The sequence below is a fragment of the Erigeron canadensis genome, chromosome 6 (assembly GCF_010389155.1).
Source record: "Erigeron canadensis isolate Cc75 chromosome 6, C_canadensis_v1, whole genome shotgun sequence".
In the NCBI taxonomy this organism is placed as follows: Eukaryota; Viridiplantae; Streptophyta; class Magnoliopsida; order Asterales; family Asteraceae; genus Erigeron; species Erigeron canadensis.
The window spans coordinates 39,861,379-39,879,708 of NC_057766.1; the positions used below are offsets into that span (position 1 = coordinate 39,861,379).

At 33.0% G+C, this 18,330-nt stretch overlaps 3 protein-coding genes across 3 annotated transcripts; 2 read left to right on the plus strand and 1 right to left on the minus strand.

The window, feature by feature from the left end:
- The first annotated feature begins 1,491 nt into the window (after positions 1–1,491).
- LOC122605300 (myosin heavy chain, non-muscle-like) lies at positions 1,492–6,928 on the plus strand. The gene is made up of 5 exons (XM_043778216.1): positions 1,492–1,609; positions 2,706–3,049; positions 3,575–5,249; positions 5,348–5,554; positions 6,414–6,928. Exons 2-5 carry the CDS (start codon positions 2,739–2,741, stop codon positions 6,726–6,728), a joined length of 2,508 nt encoding a protein of 835 aa, XP_043634151.1. The 5' UTR covers positions 1,492–1,609; positions 2,706–2,738; the 3' UTR covers positions 6,729–6,928.
- Positions 6,929–8,508: 1,580 nt separating this feature from the next.
- Positions 8,509–10,589, plus strand: LOC122604880. The gene is made up of 6 exons (XM_043777743.1): positions 8,509–8,629; positions 8,810–9,108; positions 9,281–9,525; positions 9,639–9,681; positions 9,733–9,843; positions 10,317–10,589. Exons 1-6 carry the CDS (start codon positions 8,509–8,511, stop codon positions 10,587–10,589), a joined length of 1,092 nt encoding a protein of 363 aa, XP_043633678.1.
- On the minus strand, positions 10,367–13,418 carry LOC122605207 (glutathione S-transferase L3-like). The gene is made up of 10 exons (XM_043778109.1): positions 13,118–13,418; positions 12,963–13,034; positions 12,703–12,763; positions 12,320–12,406; positions 12,062–12,160; positions 11,882–11,984; positions 11,718–11,794; positions 11,443–11,550; positions 11,278–11,358; positions 10,367–11,133 (listed from the first exon to the last, which is right to left on the minus strand). The coding sequence occupies exons 1-10, from the start codon at positions 13,327–13,329 to the stop codon at positions 11,122–11,124; spliced, it is 912 nt and encodes a 303-aa protein (XP_043634044.1). The 5' UTR covers positions 13,330–13,418; the 3' UTR covers positions 10,367–11,121.
- Between the last annotated feature and the right edge of the window lie 4,912 nt (positions 13,419–18,330).

Genomic DNA, 18,330 nt, shown 5'->3' on the forward strand with positions numbered 1-18,330 from the left:
AGACGAGGTCGTTTTATCTATTTAAGTTGTTTAAGGATAACAACTATATATTTAATTCAAATGGATACAGTCATACAACGTAACATTATATATGTTCTATATATAGTGAAGGTACCTAGCTTCTAAAAGACAAAAATGGAACACAAAACAAAATAAGATATTATATGAAACCCAAGCTATATATGCTTAAAGCTAAACACCCCATTATTATGTTTGGTACCAAAACAATTAAGTTGGAGAATTGGAGGGGGGGCTGCTTGCCGTTGGATGGAGCAAGTTAATGCCAATCAATATTTCTGTTAAATGATAGAAGCTAGCTAGCTCTCACAATATGTATCTATAGGCCCGTTTAAAAGGTGGCTTCATGTCCAAGACCAAGGCCAGACTATTGACATTCCATTCCATAACTAACTAAAAATGGAGTTATATAAACAACACCATAACAATATTCAGCACCATCAAATAGAATACGTAAAAAGTTGGATATAAACAGACAATACTATAACCAAAAGTAAAGAGGCTGATTACATTCAAAACAAAGTACATATAATTATAATTGGCGTATGTTTAAATACCAAACACAAGTGTTTTCAAGCACTTTATATGTATTTTCTAGGGGTAATATTTGATTATATATAACAGTTAGAGATGTTATAACATATAATGAAGTGATAATTATTTTAAAAAGTGTTTATCTATGTATAATATTTAATGTGTTTGAATTTTAGCGATTTTTTTCCCTTTTACTTAGAGAAAGGAGTTATCAAGAATTAATAAAGATGTTTTTTTTTTTCGAACAACATTTAAAATTTTATAAAAATGCTAGTAAGAAACTAGCGATTACAATACATGATCCAACAAACAATAGAAAGCAATGAACAAGTTGTTTATTTTTTTCTTTACTTAAATCTCGATGATCAAGTAAGATATTTCTACGATCATTTTTAGCTATTTCCTTAGTCATCCCAAAATATTTATTTAGATAATTTTAAATACAAGACCTATATCAAGAAAAATTGATGTATTTATGTTTAAGGTATTGATCTACATGGTTAGGTTCAGGGTAAGCTTGGGTGTTCCTAGTTTTTTTTTGTTACGGGTTTAGAATTCGGGATTATCAATAAATTAAAGATAACTAATCCATATATATCGTTGAGTTTCCACCGCCAGTCATGCCCTCAAATTAACTGTGCTGGTGATGTGACCGATCTCTATCGGACGATGAAATGACAATGTCGTTAAATTCAATCACCAATCATCTTAAAAAATAAAATAAAAAAGTTGGACCGCTGGTACACCGAATTACCCTGCACACGTACACTCTCGATCACTAAACAAAGAAGAAAAAAATGAATTGAAAAAACGCTCCTCCCCTCCGCCGTCTCCGCGCTATCAAAACTTTCAAATGCTATAAATATTATAAAAACCAGACTCCAACTTCTTCATATTTTACAAATCCAGTCCCTTACTGTAAACACACAAAAGAAAAAAGATAGGCAACGCCAACAAAAGCAGAGCACCATCATAAATCACAAACCCATTTCTCTCTCTACAACACTCGCCGCCGGTCATTTCTCTCTCATCGCCGGCCATTTTATCACTGTCGTCGGTATATCTCTCTATCTTTCACAGTGTGATACTTATGTATGTATAGCATAGAATGTATCTGTCTATCTATGTCTGTATCTATATATTAATAATCCATTGGGTTTATTCAATTTCACATCTTGAATTATTTAATTTTGATTTAGGTCTTATTGTAACCGCTTATTTTGAAATTTGAAAAAAAAAAAAAAAAGGAATGATGTTTGTGAAGTCAATTTTCTCATTTAATCTCTCATGATCTTTTTATTTATTTTTGAATTCTTTAGTATATTTTAACTAAGGAAATAAATCCTATTAAATGTAATAATTAATTTCTCTTAATTATATTCAAACTCTTTCAAATTCTTGAATTTCCTGATTAGATATATATATATACAACGGTAGGTTCTCTTAGTGCTTGTTACTCTGTTTCTTTTGCCATAAAATTCTTCACTAATACAAATAATATATATATACATACAACGGTAGATTATCTATGTATCTGATGTGATATCATTATTATAATTTTTTTTCCTTCTCATTTTATAAATAAAGATTGAATCTTTCTTAGGGTTGTATGGATATCTTGTTATGTAAGAATTAAAGTTGCAGAAGGGTTAGTAAAAATTGGGAAAGATGAGGGTATTTTGGTCATTTTGTACAAATCAGTAATTATCTAGTAATCATGTAAGAAAGTTACTGACACATGATAGATATATATAAAAAAAATATCAGTTCTGAATCAAATACATGTTGATTGATTCTTTTCTGGGCTTTACATTTATGATTTTAGTCATTATAAAATAAAAGGGTTACCTGAAGTCAATGTTAGTGTGTTAATTTTGTTATTTGAGTATTTTTAAAAATTTGTATGTACCATTTTTGAGGCATATTTTATAGTAGGATTAAAAGCCTTGAAATTTACATTCTCTTGGTTTTTATAAAAGAATCTCATGTGTTTATGTCTGAATCTGAATGCAATTGAATTCTATTGTTTTTATGTTATTTAATGATCTTCTGAGGTTTTCTATTTTTAATTGTTGGTGACATGGCAGTCTCATGCATTTTCATTGCATTTCTTTTGATGATTTGTACTGATAAGATTCTCTTAATTTGATCAGTTTTTGGACTGAGAATCTACAAGGGAGGCAAAGATGAAGAAGCTCTTTTTCTTTAAGTCATCTACTACATCAAGTAATGGAACGAGCAACCTATCGCCGAAAGATAAGCAATCACATTCAGAGAATTCATCAGGGGATGGACCTCAAGGGAGCCGTAAACACAGATCTAGAAAGGCTGCATATGAAGATCAAATTCAAAATCAAAACGGTCCATTTCTTAGAAAGAGTCGATCATATTCTTCTGGTACTGTTCATGATAGTGGGCTGCTAAGAACTCAAAGTGACTCTCCTTGTAGCAGCAGTAGTAATGTATCTCAAAAACATTGTGCTTCTCGTTCTTCACGGTGAGCCATTCTTTAGCTTTCTTTTGTTGTGCTTTTTGTTTTTGGTGTTTGTGTTCATTGGTAAAAATTCATTATTTGTGGTGTTTCGGGACATGTGGAGTAGCATGTTGTAAAAACAGAAAAATATTATTTGTTTGACCTAGCTATATACCCAAATTATCATTTGGTCATTGCTCTGCAGTCTGCACACTTTTTTGTATTGGTAACTAACCAATTCTGGAACATATTTTACTTACTTAGCCCATTACATTCAGGCTAATTTAGACCCACTAGTATTATAATACTCGGTTATAAATTTATAGTCATATTTAGATATGACGGTAAATAGGTACGCAAATAATTTTGATATCAAAATCAGTAATTGGCCAAATGGTATCAATTGATAATGCCTATAGTGGATTAAATAATATATCTCGTCCAACAAAAATTTATGTTTGTTAAACCTTTAACTAAATACATATCAGTATTTAACTTTCTAGTACGACCAGTATTTCTGACTATTGTCTCTTGTTATTTTTGGTTCAGTCGAGCTCTTACTCCTGAGAGGCCTTCAAGGGCAAAATGGTTTGAAAATTCTGCTGTTGATGCTGCAGAGAGAATAGAGAAATTAAATTTTGCCGGACTTGATAATAATTCTTCAGAAAGCATTTCCAATTCTTCAACTAATACATCTAATAAGGTTGTAGATCGATATATTGATGGTGAACAACACCAAGAAAGGAGCTCTATACAAATCAATTCCAACACAAGAAATCATGTTTGTCAAGCTAATGGTGGTGGGAAAAGACCGCCGAGGTTCCAATATGCAGCACCAGAATCACCTACTGATGGTGGTTACAATCAGAAACCAAGGTCACATTCCTTTCGAGACCCAAAAAGAGAATCTAAACTCTATATGTCTACTAGAGATTGGGTTGAGAACGGAATTGCACATGGATCCCCAAGAAAACTAGCAAAACAGGTCATTGAAAGACTTTCTCAGGCTCGTGTTATGCCAAGGGTTGACTCAAATGAGTTTGAGCATGATATTCCCATCACACTCGAAGATATCTATGGCCAGTCTCAAAATATTTTACCCAGAGATGGACCCGTTAAAGAAGCTGCAAGTTTTGAAGAAAGAAACTACGGGCATGATGATACATGTACTCGGGTTTTGGAGTATGAAGAATCAGATGAGACCGATGAGATTACATTACTGAAGGCTGAATTGGAATGTAGAACAAGAAAATTGGAAAAGGAGAAAATTGAGATGCAGGTAGCATTGGAGAAGGAATTAGATAGGAGGTCAACTGAGTGGTCTTTAAAGCTTGAAAAATACCAAATGGAGGAGCATAGGCTTCGGGAGAGAGTTAGAGAGCTTGCAGAGCAAAACGTGTCGCTTCAAAGGGAAGTCTCCATGTTTGGTGAAAGGGAGTTGGATAGCCAAAGCAGAGTTGTGCATGCGGGTAAACAAGTCAAGGATTTGACTGTAAAGATGGAAGAAGTAGTCAAAGAGAATCAAAATCTACATCAGAGCCTTTCATCATTACAAGATAAATACAGCGCGGCTGAAGGAGAACGAGATTTGTTGAAAAGAAATTATTCAGATAAAGATAAAGAATGCAAGGAGTTACATAGAGCTGTGACAAAATTTCTTAGAACTTGTAATGAGCAAGGAAAGACAATTGAAGGATTGCAAGAAGGTTTTAGTAAAGACTTGAGGAAATTTGACCATAACCAGCAGTCAAAGTTGCAAACCGAGCTTTTGAGGTTAACTGGGGTTGAGCAATCTTTGAGGAAGGAGCTAGAATCATATAGGCTTGAAGTTGATTCTCTTAGACACGAAAATATAAACTTGTTACACCGTTTAAAAGGAAGTGCAAAAGACGATGGCTTTTCAACTTTCAAACTCGATCAAGAACTATGGAGCCGTATCCATTGCTTGCAAAATCAAGGCATGTGCTTGATTAATGATAGTGTGCAACTCTGTTCAAAACTATTTGAAAATGTTAAAGAAAGAGCATGCTATTCATCTTTGGAAACCAAGCAGGGTAATGAAAGATTACATGATGGTTTAAATAGCCAATTTATTGTGGATTCAGACATGAAACTTCAAGGATTTAAAACAGGAGCTGAAAGTTTAACACGAAGTTTGCAGACTGTATCTGATGTTCTACATGAAAAGTCGTGTGCTGGAGCTCCAGATAAAGAATGTTTTGAGGTGAACTTTTTAATCCGTTACACATCTTCCAAAAGAGTTCCAAACTAAATACAAAGATTTTCTAGTTGAGTTTCTCAATATTTTGCTTACTTGTGCAGGATGTTGCAAAGTCTGATTTGAAGGCAGAAGCTTTGATGACCAGGGTCCTAAGGGAGAAGCTGTATTCGAAAGAGGTAGATGTTGAGCGACTTGAGGCTGAGGTGGCCGCGGCTGTTAGAGGAAATGACATCCTGAGATGTGAAGTGCAAAATGCCATGGATAATCTTTCTTGCATTACTCACAAGATGAAAGATCTCGAAATTCAGGTACTGCTATTAGTACGATAAGAATTATGTATAGTTTATATCACGGTCGGTACAAGCATTTTTAACATGACGGACAAATGTAATGGTTTGGGTCGAGTCATATTGTGCTGGGTCATGTCAAATCCTTGAGTCTAAACTTTTTCCATATTTTCTTTTGGGGATTTGGTTGTGGGTATGTGTTAAATTTGGATAGCTCTGATTCTTGCTGATGGATACTTGTCACGGATTTTGTTACTGGTGATTTTTAGAAGTGTTTTTGGCAATGCCTATTGTTCTTATGCATTAGATGTTTGTTTTTTGTTTTTGATGATGAATGTATGAGAATCAGATCTGTTTGAGTGTTGATTTAGAGTTATAATGTATATGTTCGATGAATGTAAGAGGAACACAAGTGTGATTAATGAGTCTCCTTTGGGTTGGTTATTAACAGTTTATGGTGGCAAATGTGTCATTCTGTTGGATATGGAATGTAGGTTGATGGCGTTGCCTTGAAGATGCCTTTTAGTATATTGAGGTAGAACCAAGTTTCCTGAAAATGATATGCATATTGAAACAAATGATTTGGCATTGTGGAAATAGATTCAGTAGTAGGTCGAAATCATTTGCTAGTAGGTCAGAATTTCTTAAGTTAATATAGGCAGTAAAGTTTGATATGGTTAGCCACTTGAGCTTAACAAAGAGTATATTTAATGATTTATTTTGTACACTTGTGGAGATTCCTTCTTAACAAGTCAACTGTTTTCTCTTTGATCAGTTTTGAGAGTCAAACCTGGAGTTGTAATCCCTCTCGTTGTATTGCCCATTCTTCATACTAATACATCATATGTAAGTTAGCTGATTAATTCTTTTTTTCCTATAGCAAATCAAGAAAGATGAGAGCATTTATCGTTTACAAAACGAACTACAAGATTGCAAAAAGGAACTGGCAATAGTTAATGGGATTTTACCAAAAGTGTCAGAAGAGCGTGACATGATGTGGGAGGAAGTGAAGAAATACAGTGAGAATAACATGCTCTTGAGTTCTGAAGTTGGAATGCTGAAGAAGAAGGTGGAGGATCTGGATGAAGCCGTATTGACGAGAGACGGACAGATCACAATCCTGAAAGATGCCATCGGGAAGCCCTTTGATCTTTTCTCGAGTCCAGTTACTAATGAAGGATTCTTGCTGCGATAGTTGGGTTGGTGTTCATACTTTTTTAACTTTTTGTGGTCTTTTTTTTTTTTTTAATTCACTTGTGGGTAGTAAAGAGTTTGTGATGATATTGATTTCCTTTGTAAGTAAGGCGGTAAACGGTTGATAGTTTGTGAACAAATCTTTACATATACTTAAAGCTTGATGATAATTGGGTTGAAACTTGGTTCAAGTTTTCTCAACTAGCTTGGATTGTTATATTTGTGTTGTCATATAAAGAATTTACATGAAAATGAGATTAGTTTTTTGTTTTGGTGCATATCTGGCCATCTGGGTTTATCTAATCGTCATATATGCACGAAGTTATCATGTCAATCTTAGATACTAACATTTTAGTAAACCTTGGGAACTAAATATACTGAAACCAGTCATTCATATAACATTTATATATTAGTTCTAAACTGTCTGCTTTTCAAGTTCAGTGTCCAGACAACGTTCGTTGCAGAATCAACCTGCAGTAACTTCCCGGCGTTCTATGGTGTAACTGTTGAATTCTCTTGTTTGTTACCGATTTTTTTTTCTCTTTTGAGAAACATTGTACCTTAATCTTGATGGTTATGATTTTATTTGCTCTTAATTTTATCTCATTGAGTTATGAGTAATATCTTTCTATTAATCAAATGAATTGGTATGTGAACAATTTAGACTGAAGATCATATCAGCAGATTGGATGGTGAGATCCCTATCTACACCATTCACCAATAGTATTATTCCATGTCAAATAGCTTCCATAACCTTCACTTTCCAACCAAAATGGTAGGAGTGGTGGATTGAACCCTCAGTACCCATTTCTTTTTCTTCTTCTCTTTTGTTAAACAGCAAAATATCAAAATAAATTCATAATATTTCATTTTAAAAAAAAAGACATTCCGCATAAGATGAACAAAACAAATTGAAACTACATATTTAAAATTTGCAAGGCCATCGTTTTGCGGCTAGTTTACGTTTTTGGGCAAGAAGACCAGAACGAATTCCAACATAGGGGGATCGGCGATGTGATCGTGCGGGTTCATAAAAAACTTCATCTCCTGCGGGTCCATAAACCTAGTAATTTGCAATGCAGTAGCGTTTTTTGTTTTTTTTTTTAACGGTATTTGCCATGCAATAGCTAACTCATGCGTTTTAACTTGGTAAATAAATCCTGTTAAATGTGATAATTAATTTTCTTTTTTAACTATTCAAACTCTTTCAAATTTTTGATTTTTCTTCCTGATTATATATAAATATATACAACGGCAAGTTATACACTTATACTACTCTTTTGCCATAAGATTCTTCACTGATAATAATAATAATAATAATAATAATAATAATAATAATAATAATAATAATAATAATAATAAGGTTTGTTTAATCTTTTTCATTAATGTACGTATGTGATGTGATTTTATTCATCATCTATGTGATGTATTTATTCTTTTTATTTGAGGAATTTTTTAATTTATGTTTACCATTTCTCTAGGCATCTTTTAAAGGATTTAAACCCTTAAATTTTTCATTCTCTTGGTTTTTATAAAAGAATCTCACGTGTGTGTGTCTGAATCTGAATGCAGTTAAATTATATTGTTATTATTTAATTTAATGGTCTTCTTGATGACATATATGGCAGTCTCATGCATATTTTCGTATTGTATATCTTTTGATGAATTGTACGTATAGTACTAATAAGATTCCCTTTAATATGATTAGTTTTTGGACTGAGAATAATTTACAAGGTGAAGAAAGATGAGGCTCTTTTCCTTTTGGTCGTCATCGAGTAACTATGAAACGACCCATAAACATAGATCTAAAAAGGCTCGTGTACGTTATGCCAGTCAACGAAGCTGCAAGTTTTGATGATACATGTAGGCGGGTTTTGAAGGATAAAAAGTTAGATGATCGAAGTGCCGAGATTACATCACTGAAGGCTGAATTGGATAGCAGAACAAAAAAAATGGAAAAAGAGAAAAATGAGATGGGAAAAAAATACAAAATGGAGGAGAATTAGCTTTGGGAGATAATTAAAGGAACTTGAAGTCAAGGATAAGCAAAGCAAACTTGAGCATGCGGGTCAACAAGTCAAGGATTTGACTGCAAAGATGGAAGAAGTGGTCAAACAGAACCAAAATCTACATCAGAAGACAAATACAGAGCGGCTGAAGAAGACCGAGATTTGTTCAAAAGAAACTATACAGATAAGGATAAAGAATGCAAGGAGTCACATAGACTTGTGACAAAGTTTCTTAGAACTTGTAACGAACAAGAAAAGACAATCAAAGGATTGCAAGAAGGTTTTAGTAAAGATGTTGACGATAACCAGCAGTCAAAGTTGCAAACCGAGCTTTTGAGGTTAACCGAGGTAGAGCAATCTTTGAGGAAGGAGGTAGAATCATATAGGCTTGAAGTTGATTCTCTTAGACACGAAAATATAAACCTTTTACACCGTTTAAAAGGAAGTGCAAAAGACGGTGGCTTTTCAACTTTCAAACTCAATCAAGAATTAATGATATATTTTGCAAAATCAAAGCATGTCCTTGATTAATGATATTTTGCAGCTCTGTTCAAAACTAAGTGAAAGTATTAAAGAAAGAGCATGCTATTCATCTTTGGAAGCCAAGCAGGGTCATGAAACATTACATAATGGCTTAAATAGCCTATTTATTGTGGAATCAGAAATGAAACTTCAAGGGTTTAAGAGGGAAGCTGAAAGCTTAACACGATGCTTGCAGACTATCTCTGATATTTTACTTGAGAAGTCGTGTGGCGGGGCTCCGGATAAAGAATGTTCTGAGGTTAACTTGTTAAGCTGTTACAAATCTTCCAATAAAGTTCCAATTTGTAAACTACATGGCATTTAGTAAATATGAAGATTTTCCAGTTGGGTTTCTTAAATTTTTTGCTTGATTTGTGCAGGATGGCAAAGTCTGAGTTGAAGTTGGAAGCTTTGATGACCAGGGTGCTAAGGGAGAAACTGTATTCGAAAGAGGTGGATGTTGAGTGACTTCAGGCTGAGGTGGTAAAGACTGCTAGAGGAAATGACATCCTGACATGTGAATTGCAAAATGCTATGGACAATCTTTCTTGCATTACTCACAAGAAGAAAGATCTTGAAATTCAGGTACTGCTATTAGTATGATAAGAACTATGTATAGTTTATCACAGGCGGTACAAGCATTTTTTACATGACAGGGGCAAAACTCTCGGTCGGGGCCGTACAAGCATTTTCATCATTCTATTTTTACAGGCGTCATGTCAAATCATTGAGTTTAAACTTTTTTCCCATGGAAAACGCTATATTCTAGACCTTGTGTTTGGTCTCGTACTCTGGTTTCAATTCTAATCCCAAAGTAAAAAATGTTGGGTCTTACAAACATAGATATTGAAATTAGTATTTCACAGGTTCAATGGTTCAACAAATGCCAAGCTAAGAATTTCAAAAAAATAAAATCAAATTTATATATGACAATTACAGTATATAAATCGAATGTGACTATACAAGAGAGGGACATGGGGAGTGAAGTGATCAAAAGATTGGGTTGCGGATTAATTATTGGGTTTAAGTTAACTGATTAATTCTTTTTTTTTCAACAGCTAATCAAGAAAGATGAGAGCATTTATCGTCTACAAAACGCACTACAAGATTGCAAAAAGGAACTGGCAATAGTTAATGGGATTTTACCAAAAGTGTCAAAAGAATGTGACAATATGTGGGAGGACTTGAAGAAATACAGTGAGGATAACATGCTCTTGAGTTCTGAAGTTGGAATGCTGAAAAAGAAGATAGAGGCTCTGGATGAAGCTGTATTGAAGAGAGACGGAGAGATCACAATCTTGAAAGATGCCATCGAGAAGCCCGGTTTCTAGTGAAGGATTCTTGCTGCTATAGTTGGGTTGGTGTTCATACTTCTTAAATTTTTGTGGTCTTTTTTTTATCTGGTCACTTGTGGGTCGTAAAGAGTTTGTGATGATTTTGGTTTCCTTCGTAAGTAAGGCGGTAAACGGTTGATAGTTTGTGAAGAAATCCTTACATATACTTTAAAGCTTGATTGATGATAATTGGGTTGAGACTTGGTTTGTTTTATTTGTGTTGTAATTAGGTGCTTCATATAAGAGGAAAGTTAATTATAAGGAATTTACATGAAAATGAGTTTTGATTTAGGTTTTGTTGCATATCTGGGTTTATCTCATCCTCGTAAATGCAGAAATCTATCATGTCTATCGAACTAACGTTTTAGTAAACCTTAGGAACTAGATATACTGAAATCCTTCATATGACATCTCTTCATTTTAGATCTAAACTGTCCAGCTTTCAAGTCCAGGCAACGTTCCTCGTACAATCAACATGCAGTAACTTCCTGTGTTCCATGGTTTTTAATTGTCGCGCAAAACGTTAACCTTATTGCTGAGGCTGCATGATCAAAAACACATGTTACTCTTCAATTTTGAATTTTCATTCAATAAAAACACACTTGAACATGATTTGTTGACTCAGGTACAAGCTAAGTTTAATACACATAACAGAAAAATGAGACAAAAGACTGTTTACTGGTACCAAAAAACGCTTTTTGTAGCTCTGTACAAGTTCCTCTGGATCACGTCTGGTTTGGTTGAATCCCTCATTTTTGTTCATTTCCTGTAAGAGAAATATTGCAAAGGATATTATTGTAAAGAAAAGCAGCTAGAGTAAGGTAAATGTAAATTCTAAAGTGAGTAGTACCTCAATCCATGCTGCAAGTTTTGGCCTGCCTACTCTAATATCATACGTTTTTACATTTAGCAAGTATGGATGAAATCTTTCGACAAAAGGAGCATAAGCTATATCTACCTGTACATGGCCAATATGAGTGTTCCCAAGAGTGGAAATGGATCATATATATGCACATATGCAGAATACAATCAAGAAAACAGAAACCAAAGAGAACCCAAACAAACATCAGTAGTCGAAAACAGTAGCAAATAAATGAAATTTAGTTAAGGGTTTATCTTTCTTACGAGACTGAATTGGCCAAGAAAAAAGGGTCCATCGTCAAACTTGGAAAGTGACTCCTCGATCTGATCAAAAGCTGCAGCTGTTTATATATATGTATGTTTTAAATTTCATAATTGGTTATTTAAACTTTGAAAGGATATAACAGAATGACAGTCGATCAGGATACCAGCATCATCAACCCCATCTCCCTTGAATGAGGTAGTAGCGGATTTATAGAAAGTATTAGTGTATGATAGTAGCTCTTCTCCAAACTCTTTCTTAACAATATCCTACATTGTAGTTTCATAGTCATAATCAATTGAATGAAGTTATTCTTTCTACGGTTAGAGAAATGAGTTTTTCTTACCTCGGGATAAAGTGAGGGACCTTCAAAGTTGGTGTCAATAAACTTGATCAAATCAAGACTCTCTCCCTTAACTTCATTGTTGTGTTCTAAAGCTGGCACCTGTGACATACAAACGCACCAAAAGCAAGTTTATATGCAAGATAAAATAGTTGGGGCATTGTTTTATGGATTTTTCGGGTATTCCTTCAAATATATATAATGTACTGCCACAGGCTATAAGAAGACCTGAAAAGCATTAAACTTTTGCAACAAAATCACCTTGTTTGGAGGATAAACTTTCTCCTTGTACCATTCTGGCCTGTTTTTTAGATCAATGGGGACTAGTTTAATCTTTTCTTGCAATCCCTGTTGATAATTTAAAGGCAATGTGATGAATATATATGACCTAATCATCAAAGGGATGAGCTGATGGATAAGAATTTGACATTTCCATAAAACTATTCTTAGACGGTACAAATAACAATCAAGTAATGTGTGTGTCTTTTAAGATGTACATTTTTAAGGATCAAGTATGTCGACATTGAACCGTCCAAAATGCATTTTGCATCCAATCTTACTTGTGGATCAGCTCACATTCATAAGATAGATTTGACTAAAGTGAATTTGTAAGTAAAAGTGATTGTCTGAGAGAGAAGGATTGCCTTGCAGTTCCGAGTAATCCACACTCGTTGCGCATAGGGGCAAGTGTAAGATATGTACAGCCTAACCAAGAAGACCAGATAAATTTCACATAATTAACTAAGATTTCATCTATGAAAAAAATTTAAAACCATAAGCAACTTTAGCTAAAAATTTGAACAAATTGTGTGCTCCGGTTACTACCCCAAAGTCCAAACAGTAGATTCTATATAGCAGACTAAATAACTTTACCTAGTACCAAAGGGTAAAAAAAAAAGTTTACCTAGTGGTTCCATCAAAGACCGAAGGTGGTTCTGAAGTAGAATCAAGAGCCGGAGGAAGATCTTCTTGCACACTGTAATATACATGGGTAAACAAATGAGGTTTTTACAGGTCGGATATATATATATATAGGTTAAATTCTTACTTAAATCTTACCCAGTAGACATTGTTGTTGTTGCTTGAACAAAGAGCTTGTTGTGAAGTTTTTGGTGATGAAATTTTAGCAATGGGGTTCTGGAGATAGAAATCTTGTTATGATAAGGTAGAATAATAATTGGAGCAGATGCAACATTTCTTACTGGTGGTGATTGAAAGTCAAGGTGATAATGGCAGCGGCTGATGCTGTTGAGATTTAACACAGCAGCCATTTGCTATGATTTGATCAATCAACTAACAATCACTGATGAACACTCAGGCTTCACCTTTGTGTTTTGTGTGTGAACTTAGTTTCCCCACGTGTAATGTAGACACTGTTATATTATATATAATGATAATAATAATAATAATAATAATTGTCACCGGTTATTGTGTTGTTTTATTAAATCTTGATCATTCATTTAAAAATTTGCTTAATCACAACCGTATAAACTACACCATTTAATACGGAATTATTGAGGTACATGCATAAATAACTCTAAGCATGATCTTTAGCAATAACCGATATTCGCACAAACTAGTTGATCTGGAAACAAGAGAAAAAGCAAACAACCTCATGTTTAATCCTTGACCCCATTCACTCCACGCTTTCAACAACATTAAGCTTCATAGAAAGAAATCAAGATCACTTGCCCTCTGCAAATAATCTATCAACAAATCAAAGAAAAAAAATACACAAGATCTGGAAGAAAATTAAACATATGACGTCATCACCACTGCAGTTGCCGCTTGCCGAGCCATGCTACCACCGTTGCCACGCTGCCACTACCCTGCCGCACCATTCCTTAGATCCGGTTAATAAAGTTGATTTCATTCGTTGTACGGAGTGACTTGTGAAAGTAATTTTGGGTTTTGTTTTGTGAAATAGTTTTCATTTATATGTTTATGTTGTTTACTTTATGGTGGATTCAGTTTTCAACTTGATGTTAGAGTATTTAGACCCACAAACACAACCACCCCAAATAACCGACCACAATGGTACGATGACCATTTGGTCAAGACGGGTTGTTTCAGTTTTTTTTTTTAATCCCTTTATTATAAAATTTCATTATTATAATTATATTAATAACAAGTGAATCTACTCTTATAATGTTGAGTTTGGAGTTGATGTTCTTTTTTGGTGACGAGAATGCTAACAATCTTTGATGATTAGATTAATATTGTATAACTCTTTGATAAGAATGGAGATGGTGAGGTGGGGTTACGATAAGAGGTGGTGGTGAAGTTACGATAACTCTAGATATCGAGGGATGGTTCCTGTCAATATTTATTTAGGGATAATTCTAGCTAAATACATAATCCGGGATGAGACTGCAAAAATGACCAGTTGTTATTATTTAGGATAATGGTGTTTCATCTTGGATTGATTTTTATGTTCTCTCTTAATTGATAATCTACTTGGATTTTACTCTATTTTATTCAAAAAGTTTAACTTCCACTTTGTTATCAAAGACGACTCACATTGTAAGGTTTATGTAGTCAAATTAATCATAAAGCTTTCAAACAATATTAGTTTTGATTCTTGATATCCAATTAACATGTTTTATTTGGGGTTATAATTTAATTGTTTGTTACCTTTTTATGCTTTTATAACATTAAGTGAGAATCATGAGTTCAGTAAATTGATATGTAACCCGAGTAACGCATGGGTATTGTGGTAGTATATATTGTTTTCGGTGCTTGGTAAAAAATAATTTTGATATCTTCAACCATAAGATGACAATACTAATTAATCCTAACCGTCATAATAGCTCCTTTTATTACGTACATATTTGAAAAGTTGTTTCATTTTATTACCCCATGTGTTGATTAACAACTGAACCTGATTATCCATATCTCTATAATATATAGGGGTGGATTATTTTAGGGACTCCTTATTTTAGGGACCATTAGGGACTCGTGTTTTTTGTAACTTACACACCACCATCATCATCTATTACGATATACAAGACTTTTTTGTAAAAACACTAGGACTTTTCGGCGACAGGCCCACCGAAAAATCATGTGTAAGTTCTTACACATGATTTTCCGGCGGGCCCGTCGCCGGAAAATCATGGCGGTGGTCGGAAATGATCATGGTGGTATGTAAGTTACAAAAAACACGAGTCCCTAATAGTCCCTAAAATAACTTTTCTCTATATCATGCTTGAGACAATCTTATAAACTCACCCATTAAACTGTTAAAAAGATAATGCAATGTGCTTAATAGTATTTAGGTTGTTAAATAAGTAGTGGAAAAGTTCCAAGGATGTTGACCAAGTTTCAAGAGAAGTGGCCGATTATTTTGGAGTTACCTTTGAAATTGGTTAATAGCATATACTAGTATTTCTACCCAGGCGTTGCCCTGGGAGAAAAACATAACTCTGGTGATAAAAGTTACAAAAACATTAAGCCGAAAAACAAAATTTGCGTGACAAAAGTTAAGAAAATAAAAGTTGTGGTTCAAAGTAAAGAAAATGAAACTTTGGTAATAAAATTTAGAAATCAAAAGTTATATCGTAAAAGAAAATAAAAGAAACTTTCAGAGCAAAGTTTAAAAACAAAGTTATATGAAAAAAAGTACAAAAGTTAATAAACTTTATACTTAAAAACAAAGTTTGTATGTTGAAAGTTTAAAAAGTAAGAGCTATGTGACGAAAGGTAAAAGGGGAAATATAAAAAAAAAAAATTGGTGGAAAGTTTAAAAAGTAAAAGTTATGTAGTAAAAGAAAAAAGAAAATAAGGGTTGTTAAGTCCGTCACCTAATAGTCGTTAAGTCTGTTACCGAACCGTCGTTAAGTCCATTAATTATGTTGAATGCTTTAAAGGCTTGTACCTTATGCTAAAGGGGGAGTACTTTTAGCTACAGTAACTCCCCCTCACATTCCAACTTTAGTTTTTAGTATCTATAATATAACTAAAAGAGGGGGTTGGTGATACACTTGGCACCCCTAATCCACATTTTTTAGTCTAATCCTCCATCCTTATTAATCCTCTATTTTTTTTAATATTTATCTAAATTAATTTACACTTTTTGGTTTTCCATCATCAATTTACACTTTAACCCCAATCTAAAACGATTAAATTACACTTTTTGGTTTCCCATCACCAATTTACACTTTAACCCAATTTAAAATAATTAACTTACACTTTTTTATTTTCTATAACCAATTTACACTTTAACCCAATTTAAAAATAATTAATTATAGGTTACACTTTTCGAATATAAGAAACTGTAAATTTTTTATTTAACTAAAGTTGAAAAAAAAAGGGTAAACTATAATCAATATTTATATGGAGTTAACTTTCGTATGTATCTTCTTTGAGCGGATAATTTTTGGAGTATTTTGGCCGATGGAGTGACTAAGCAGCTAGCAAATTTCCAAGTTGATTTCGGTATATCTATTTAATATATTTGAATTCCATTTTTTTAACTTTGATTAAGATATTTTGAGACTACCCGTCCATTGGACGGACCTGAACACTAGTATATATATAATTGCTATTGTTAGTATATAAAGCTTATTTAAGTGGTTTAATAATAAGTCAAGATTTTCTTTTGCATATTCTGCAAATCCACCTAATTTGCCTATATAAGCCTATAAGGCCGACTTGACTATATGAGTGTGCATGTGTTTTGTTTTGTTTGCAAAGTTTTAACTCTAATCTAATATTTCATAATGGTTATTGTGTTTCATTTTATGCGTATTTTTGCAGCTAAGCATTACAAATATCAGCTATAACTATGTGAAAAAAAATTGATTTTTTACTTTTGTACTTAATTTCATGTAAAAATGGATGGTGGACGGTGATGCATTTTACAATGAAAAGACAACGACGATAATAATAAATATATGTATTGTTATTATTATTATTATTTTGAAGGTTAATATGTATTATTATTCATCTTCGATAAATTGTGATATTACATTTGTAACTCCTTCCTTTCTTTGATATTAATATATAGGTCTTGCCTTGGTTAAAGAAAATACATTAAAAAGATACCTGGTAGTGGTGTCATTGAAGCTAGGAAATCGATAGGTAGTATAGTTTTATTTTATAATGTAAAAATTAATAATAATAATATAACAAATGTATTTTATTGTAATATAAATTAACACTAAATATTTCTAAACAAACTGTTTTTATATGTTGTTATTATGTAAAGACTTACATTTATACACATGTTAGTGTTCAATTTATTAACTAATAACTTTTAATGAATACGAGAGCAAGTATCCGCGCGTTGCAGCGGTGAGATGGTGAGGGTGATAGGTCATAGAGTGTGATAGGTCATAGGAGGTGATATGTCATAGAGTGTCATAGCCAAATGCCTTAACCGTACGGGCTCCACCCTCGGATTTAAAAATTCATCGAAAGTATATCGAATGATCTCTAATGAAAAAGCATGAAATTTTAAGAACACCCATAATATTTTTATAATTTATCGATGTACGGTTTTCAAGATAAAAGATTTTGAAAGAATTAGAGAAAAAAAAATGATTTATAGAGGAGAGAAAAAAAATATGATTGGTTGAGATTTGAGGAGAGAGAAAGGGTATTATAGTTATTTTAGGTAAATATAAAATAGATGGGAGGAGCATTTTTGGAAAGTACTTAAAATCAATATTGAAAATTTAAGTTCAATGTTAAAAATGTAGTAAAAATCTGTTTTATAATATAGTATAGATATTCGACAAGTTAAGCAGTCGCACAAATTGATTAACAAATTTAATAGAGAATGCATAGATTGATACAATTGTCATCGTCGTCATCCTTGTAGCAAGTATTACAAGTCCATAAATTAAATAACATTCCTCAAAATACGATTCCAAAACTTCAAATTTCATAAACTTATTACAAGTAAACTTCTATCTTGAGTCTTTACTTTAGCATTATAACGGCCCATTTTGTGAATCTACGTGGAAGAAAATTTTATTTTTGTATCATCTTCTAACCAATATTATTTGCTTCATCAAAAAGTATAATATATATCTATCGTTAGAAACCAAGTCACAACTTAAAGGTGTATATTAAAGGGATATAGTTGTGATTAATGCATACATAAATTATCTACTCACAACTTCAAGAGTTAAAGGTCTATATTAAAGGGATATATTTTTGACTATACGTAAATTACATCACTAAGTTTGTTTCGAGTTCAATAAAATCAACTTAAATCATAAACCTCTTTGAAAAATAAAAATCGCATAAAACCCCGTACAATAGATGCA

Coding starts and splice junctions, on each gene's coding strand:
- LOC122605300 (XM_043778216.1), top strand. CDS start 2,739: ATGAAGAAGCTCTTTTTCTTTAAGTCATCTACTACATCAAGTAATGGA. Junction 5,250..5,347: donor CAGATAAAGAATGTTTTGAG/GTGAACTTTTTA, acceptor TTACTTGTGCAG/GATGTTGCAAAGTCTGATTT. Junction 5,555..6,413: donor TGAAAGATCTCGAAATTCAG/GTACTGCTATTA, acceptor TTTTTCCTATAG/CAAATCAAGAAAGATGAGAG.
- LOC122604880 (XM_043777743.1), top strand. CDS start 8,509: ATGAAACGACCCATAAACATAGATCTAAAAAGGCTCGTGTACGTTATG. Junction 8,630..8,809: donor TAAAAAGTTAGATGATCGAA/GTGCCGAGATTA, acceptor CAACAAGTCAAG/GATTTGACTGCAAAGATGGA. Junction 9,109..9,280: donor AGCAATCTTTGAGGAAGGAG/GTAGAATCATAT, acceptor GATATTTTGCAG/CTCTGTTCAAAACTAAGTGA.
- LOC122605207 (XM_043778109.1), bottom strand. CDS start 13,329: ATGGCTGCTGTGTTAAATCTCAACAGCATCAGCCGCTGCCATTATCAC. Junction 12,764..12,962: donor GTCTTTGATGGAACCACTAG/GTAAACTTTTTT, acceptor CTTCTTGGTTAG/GCTGTACATATCTTACACTT. Junction 11,359..11,442: donor AACTTGCAGCATGGATTGAG/GTACTACTCACT, acceptor TTTCTCTTACAG/GAAATGAACAAAAATGAGGG.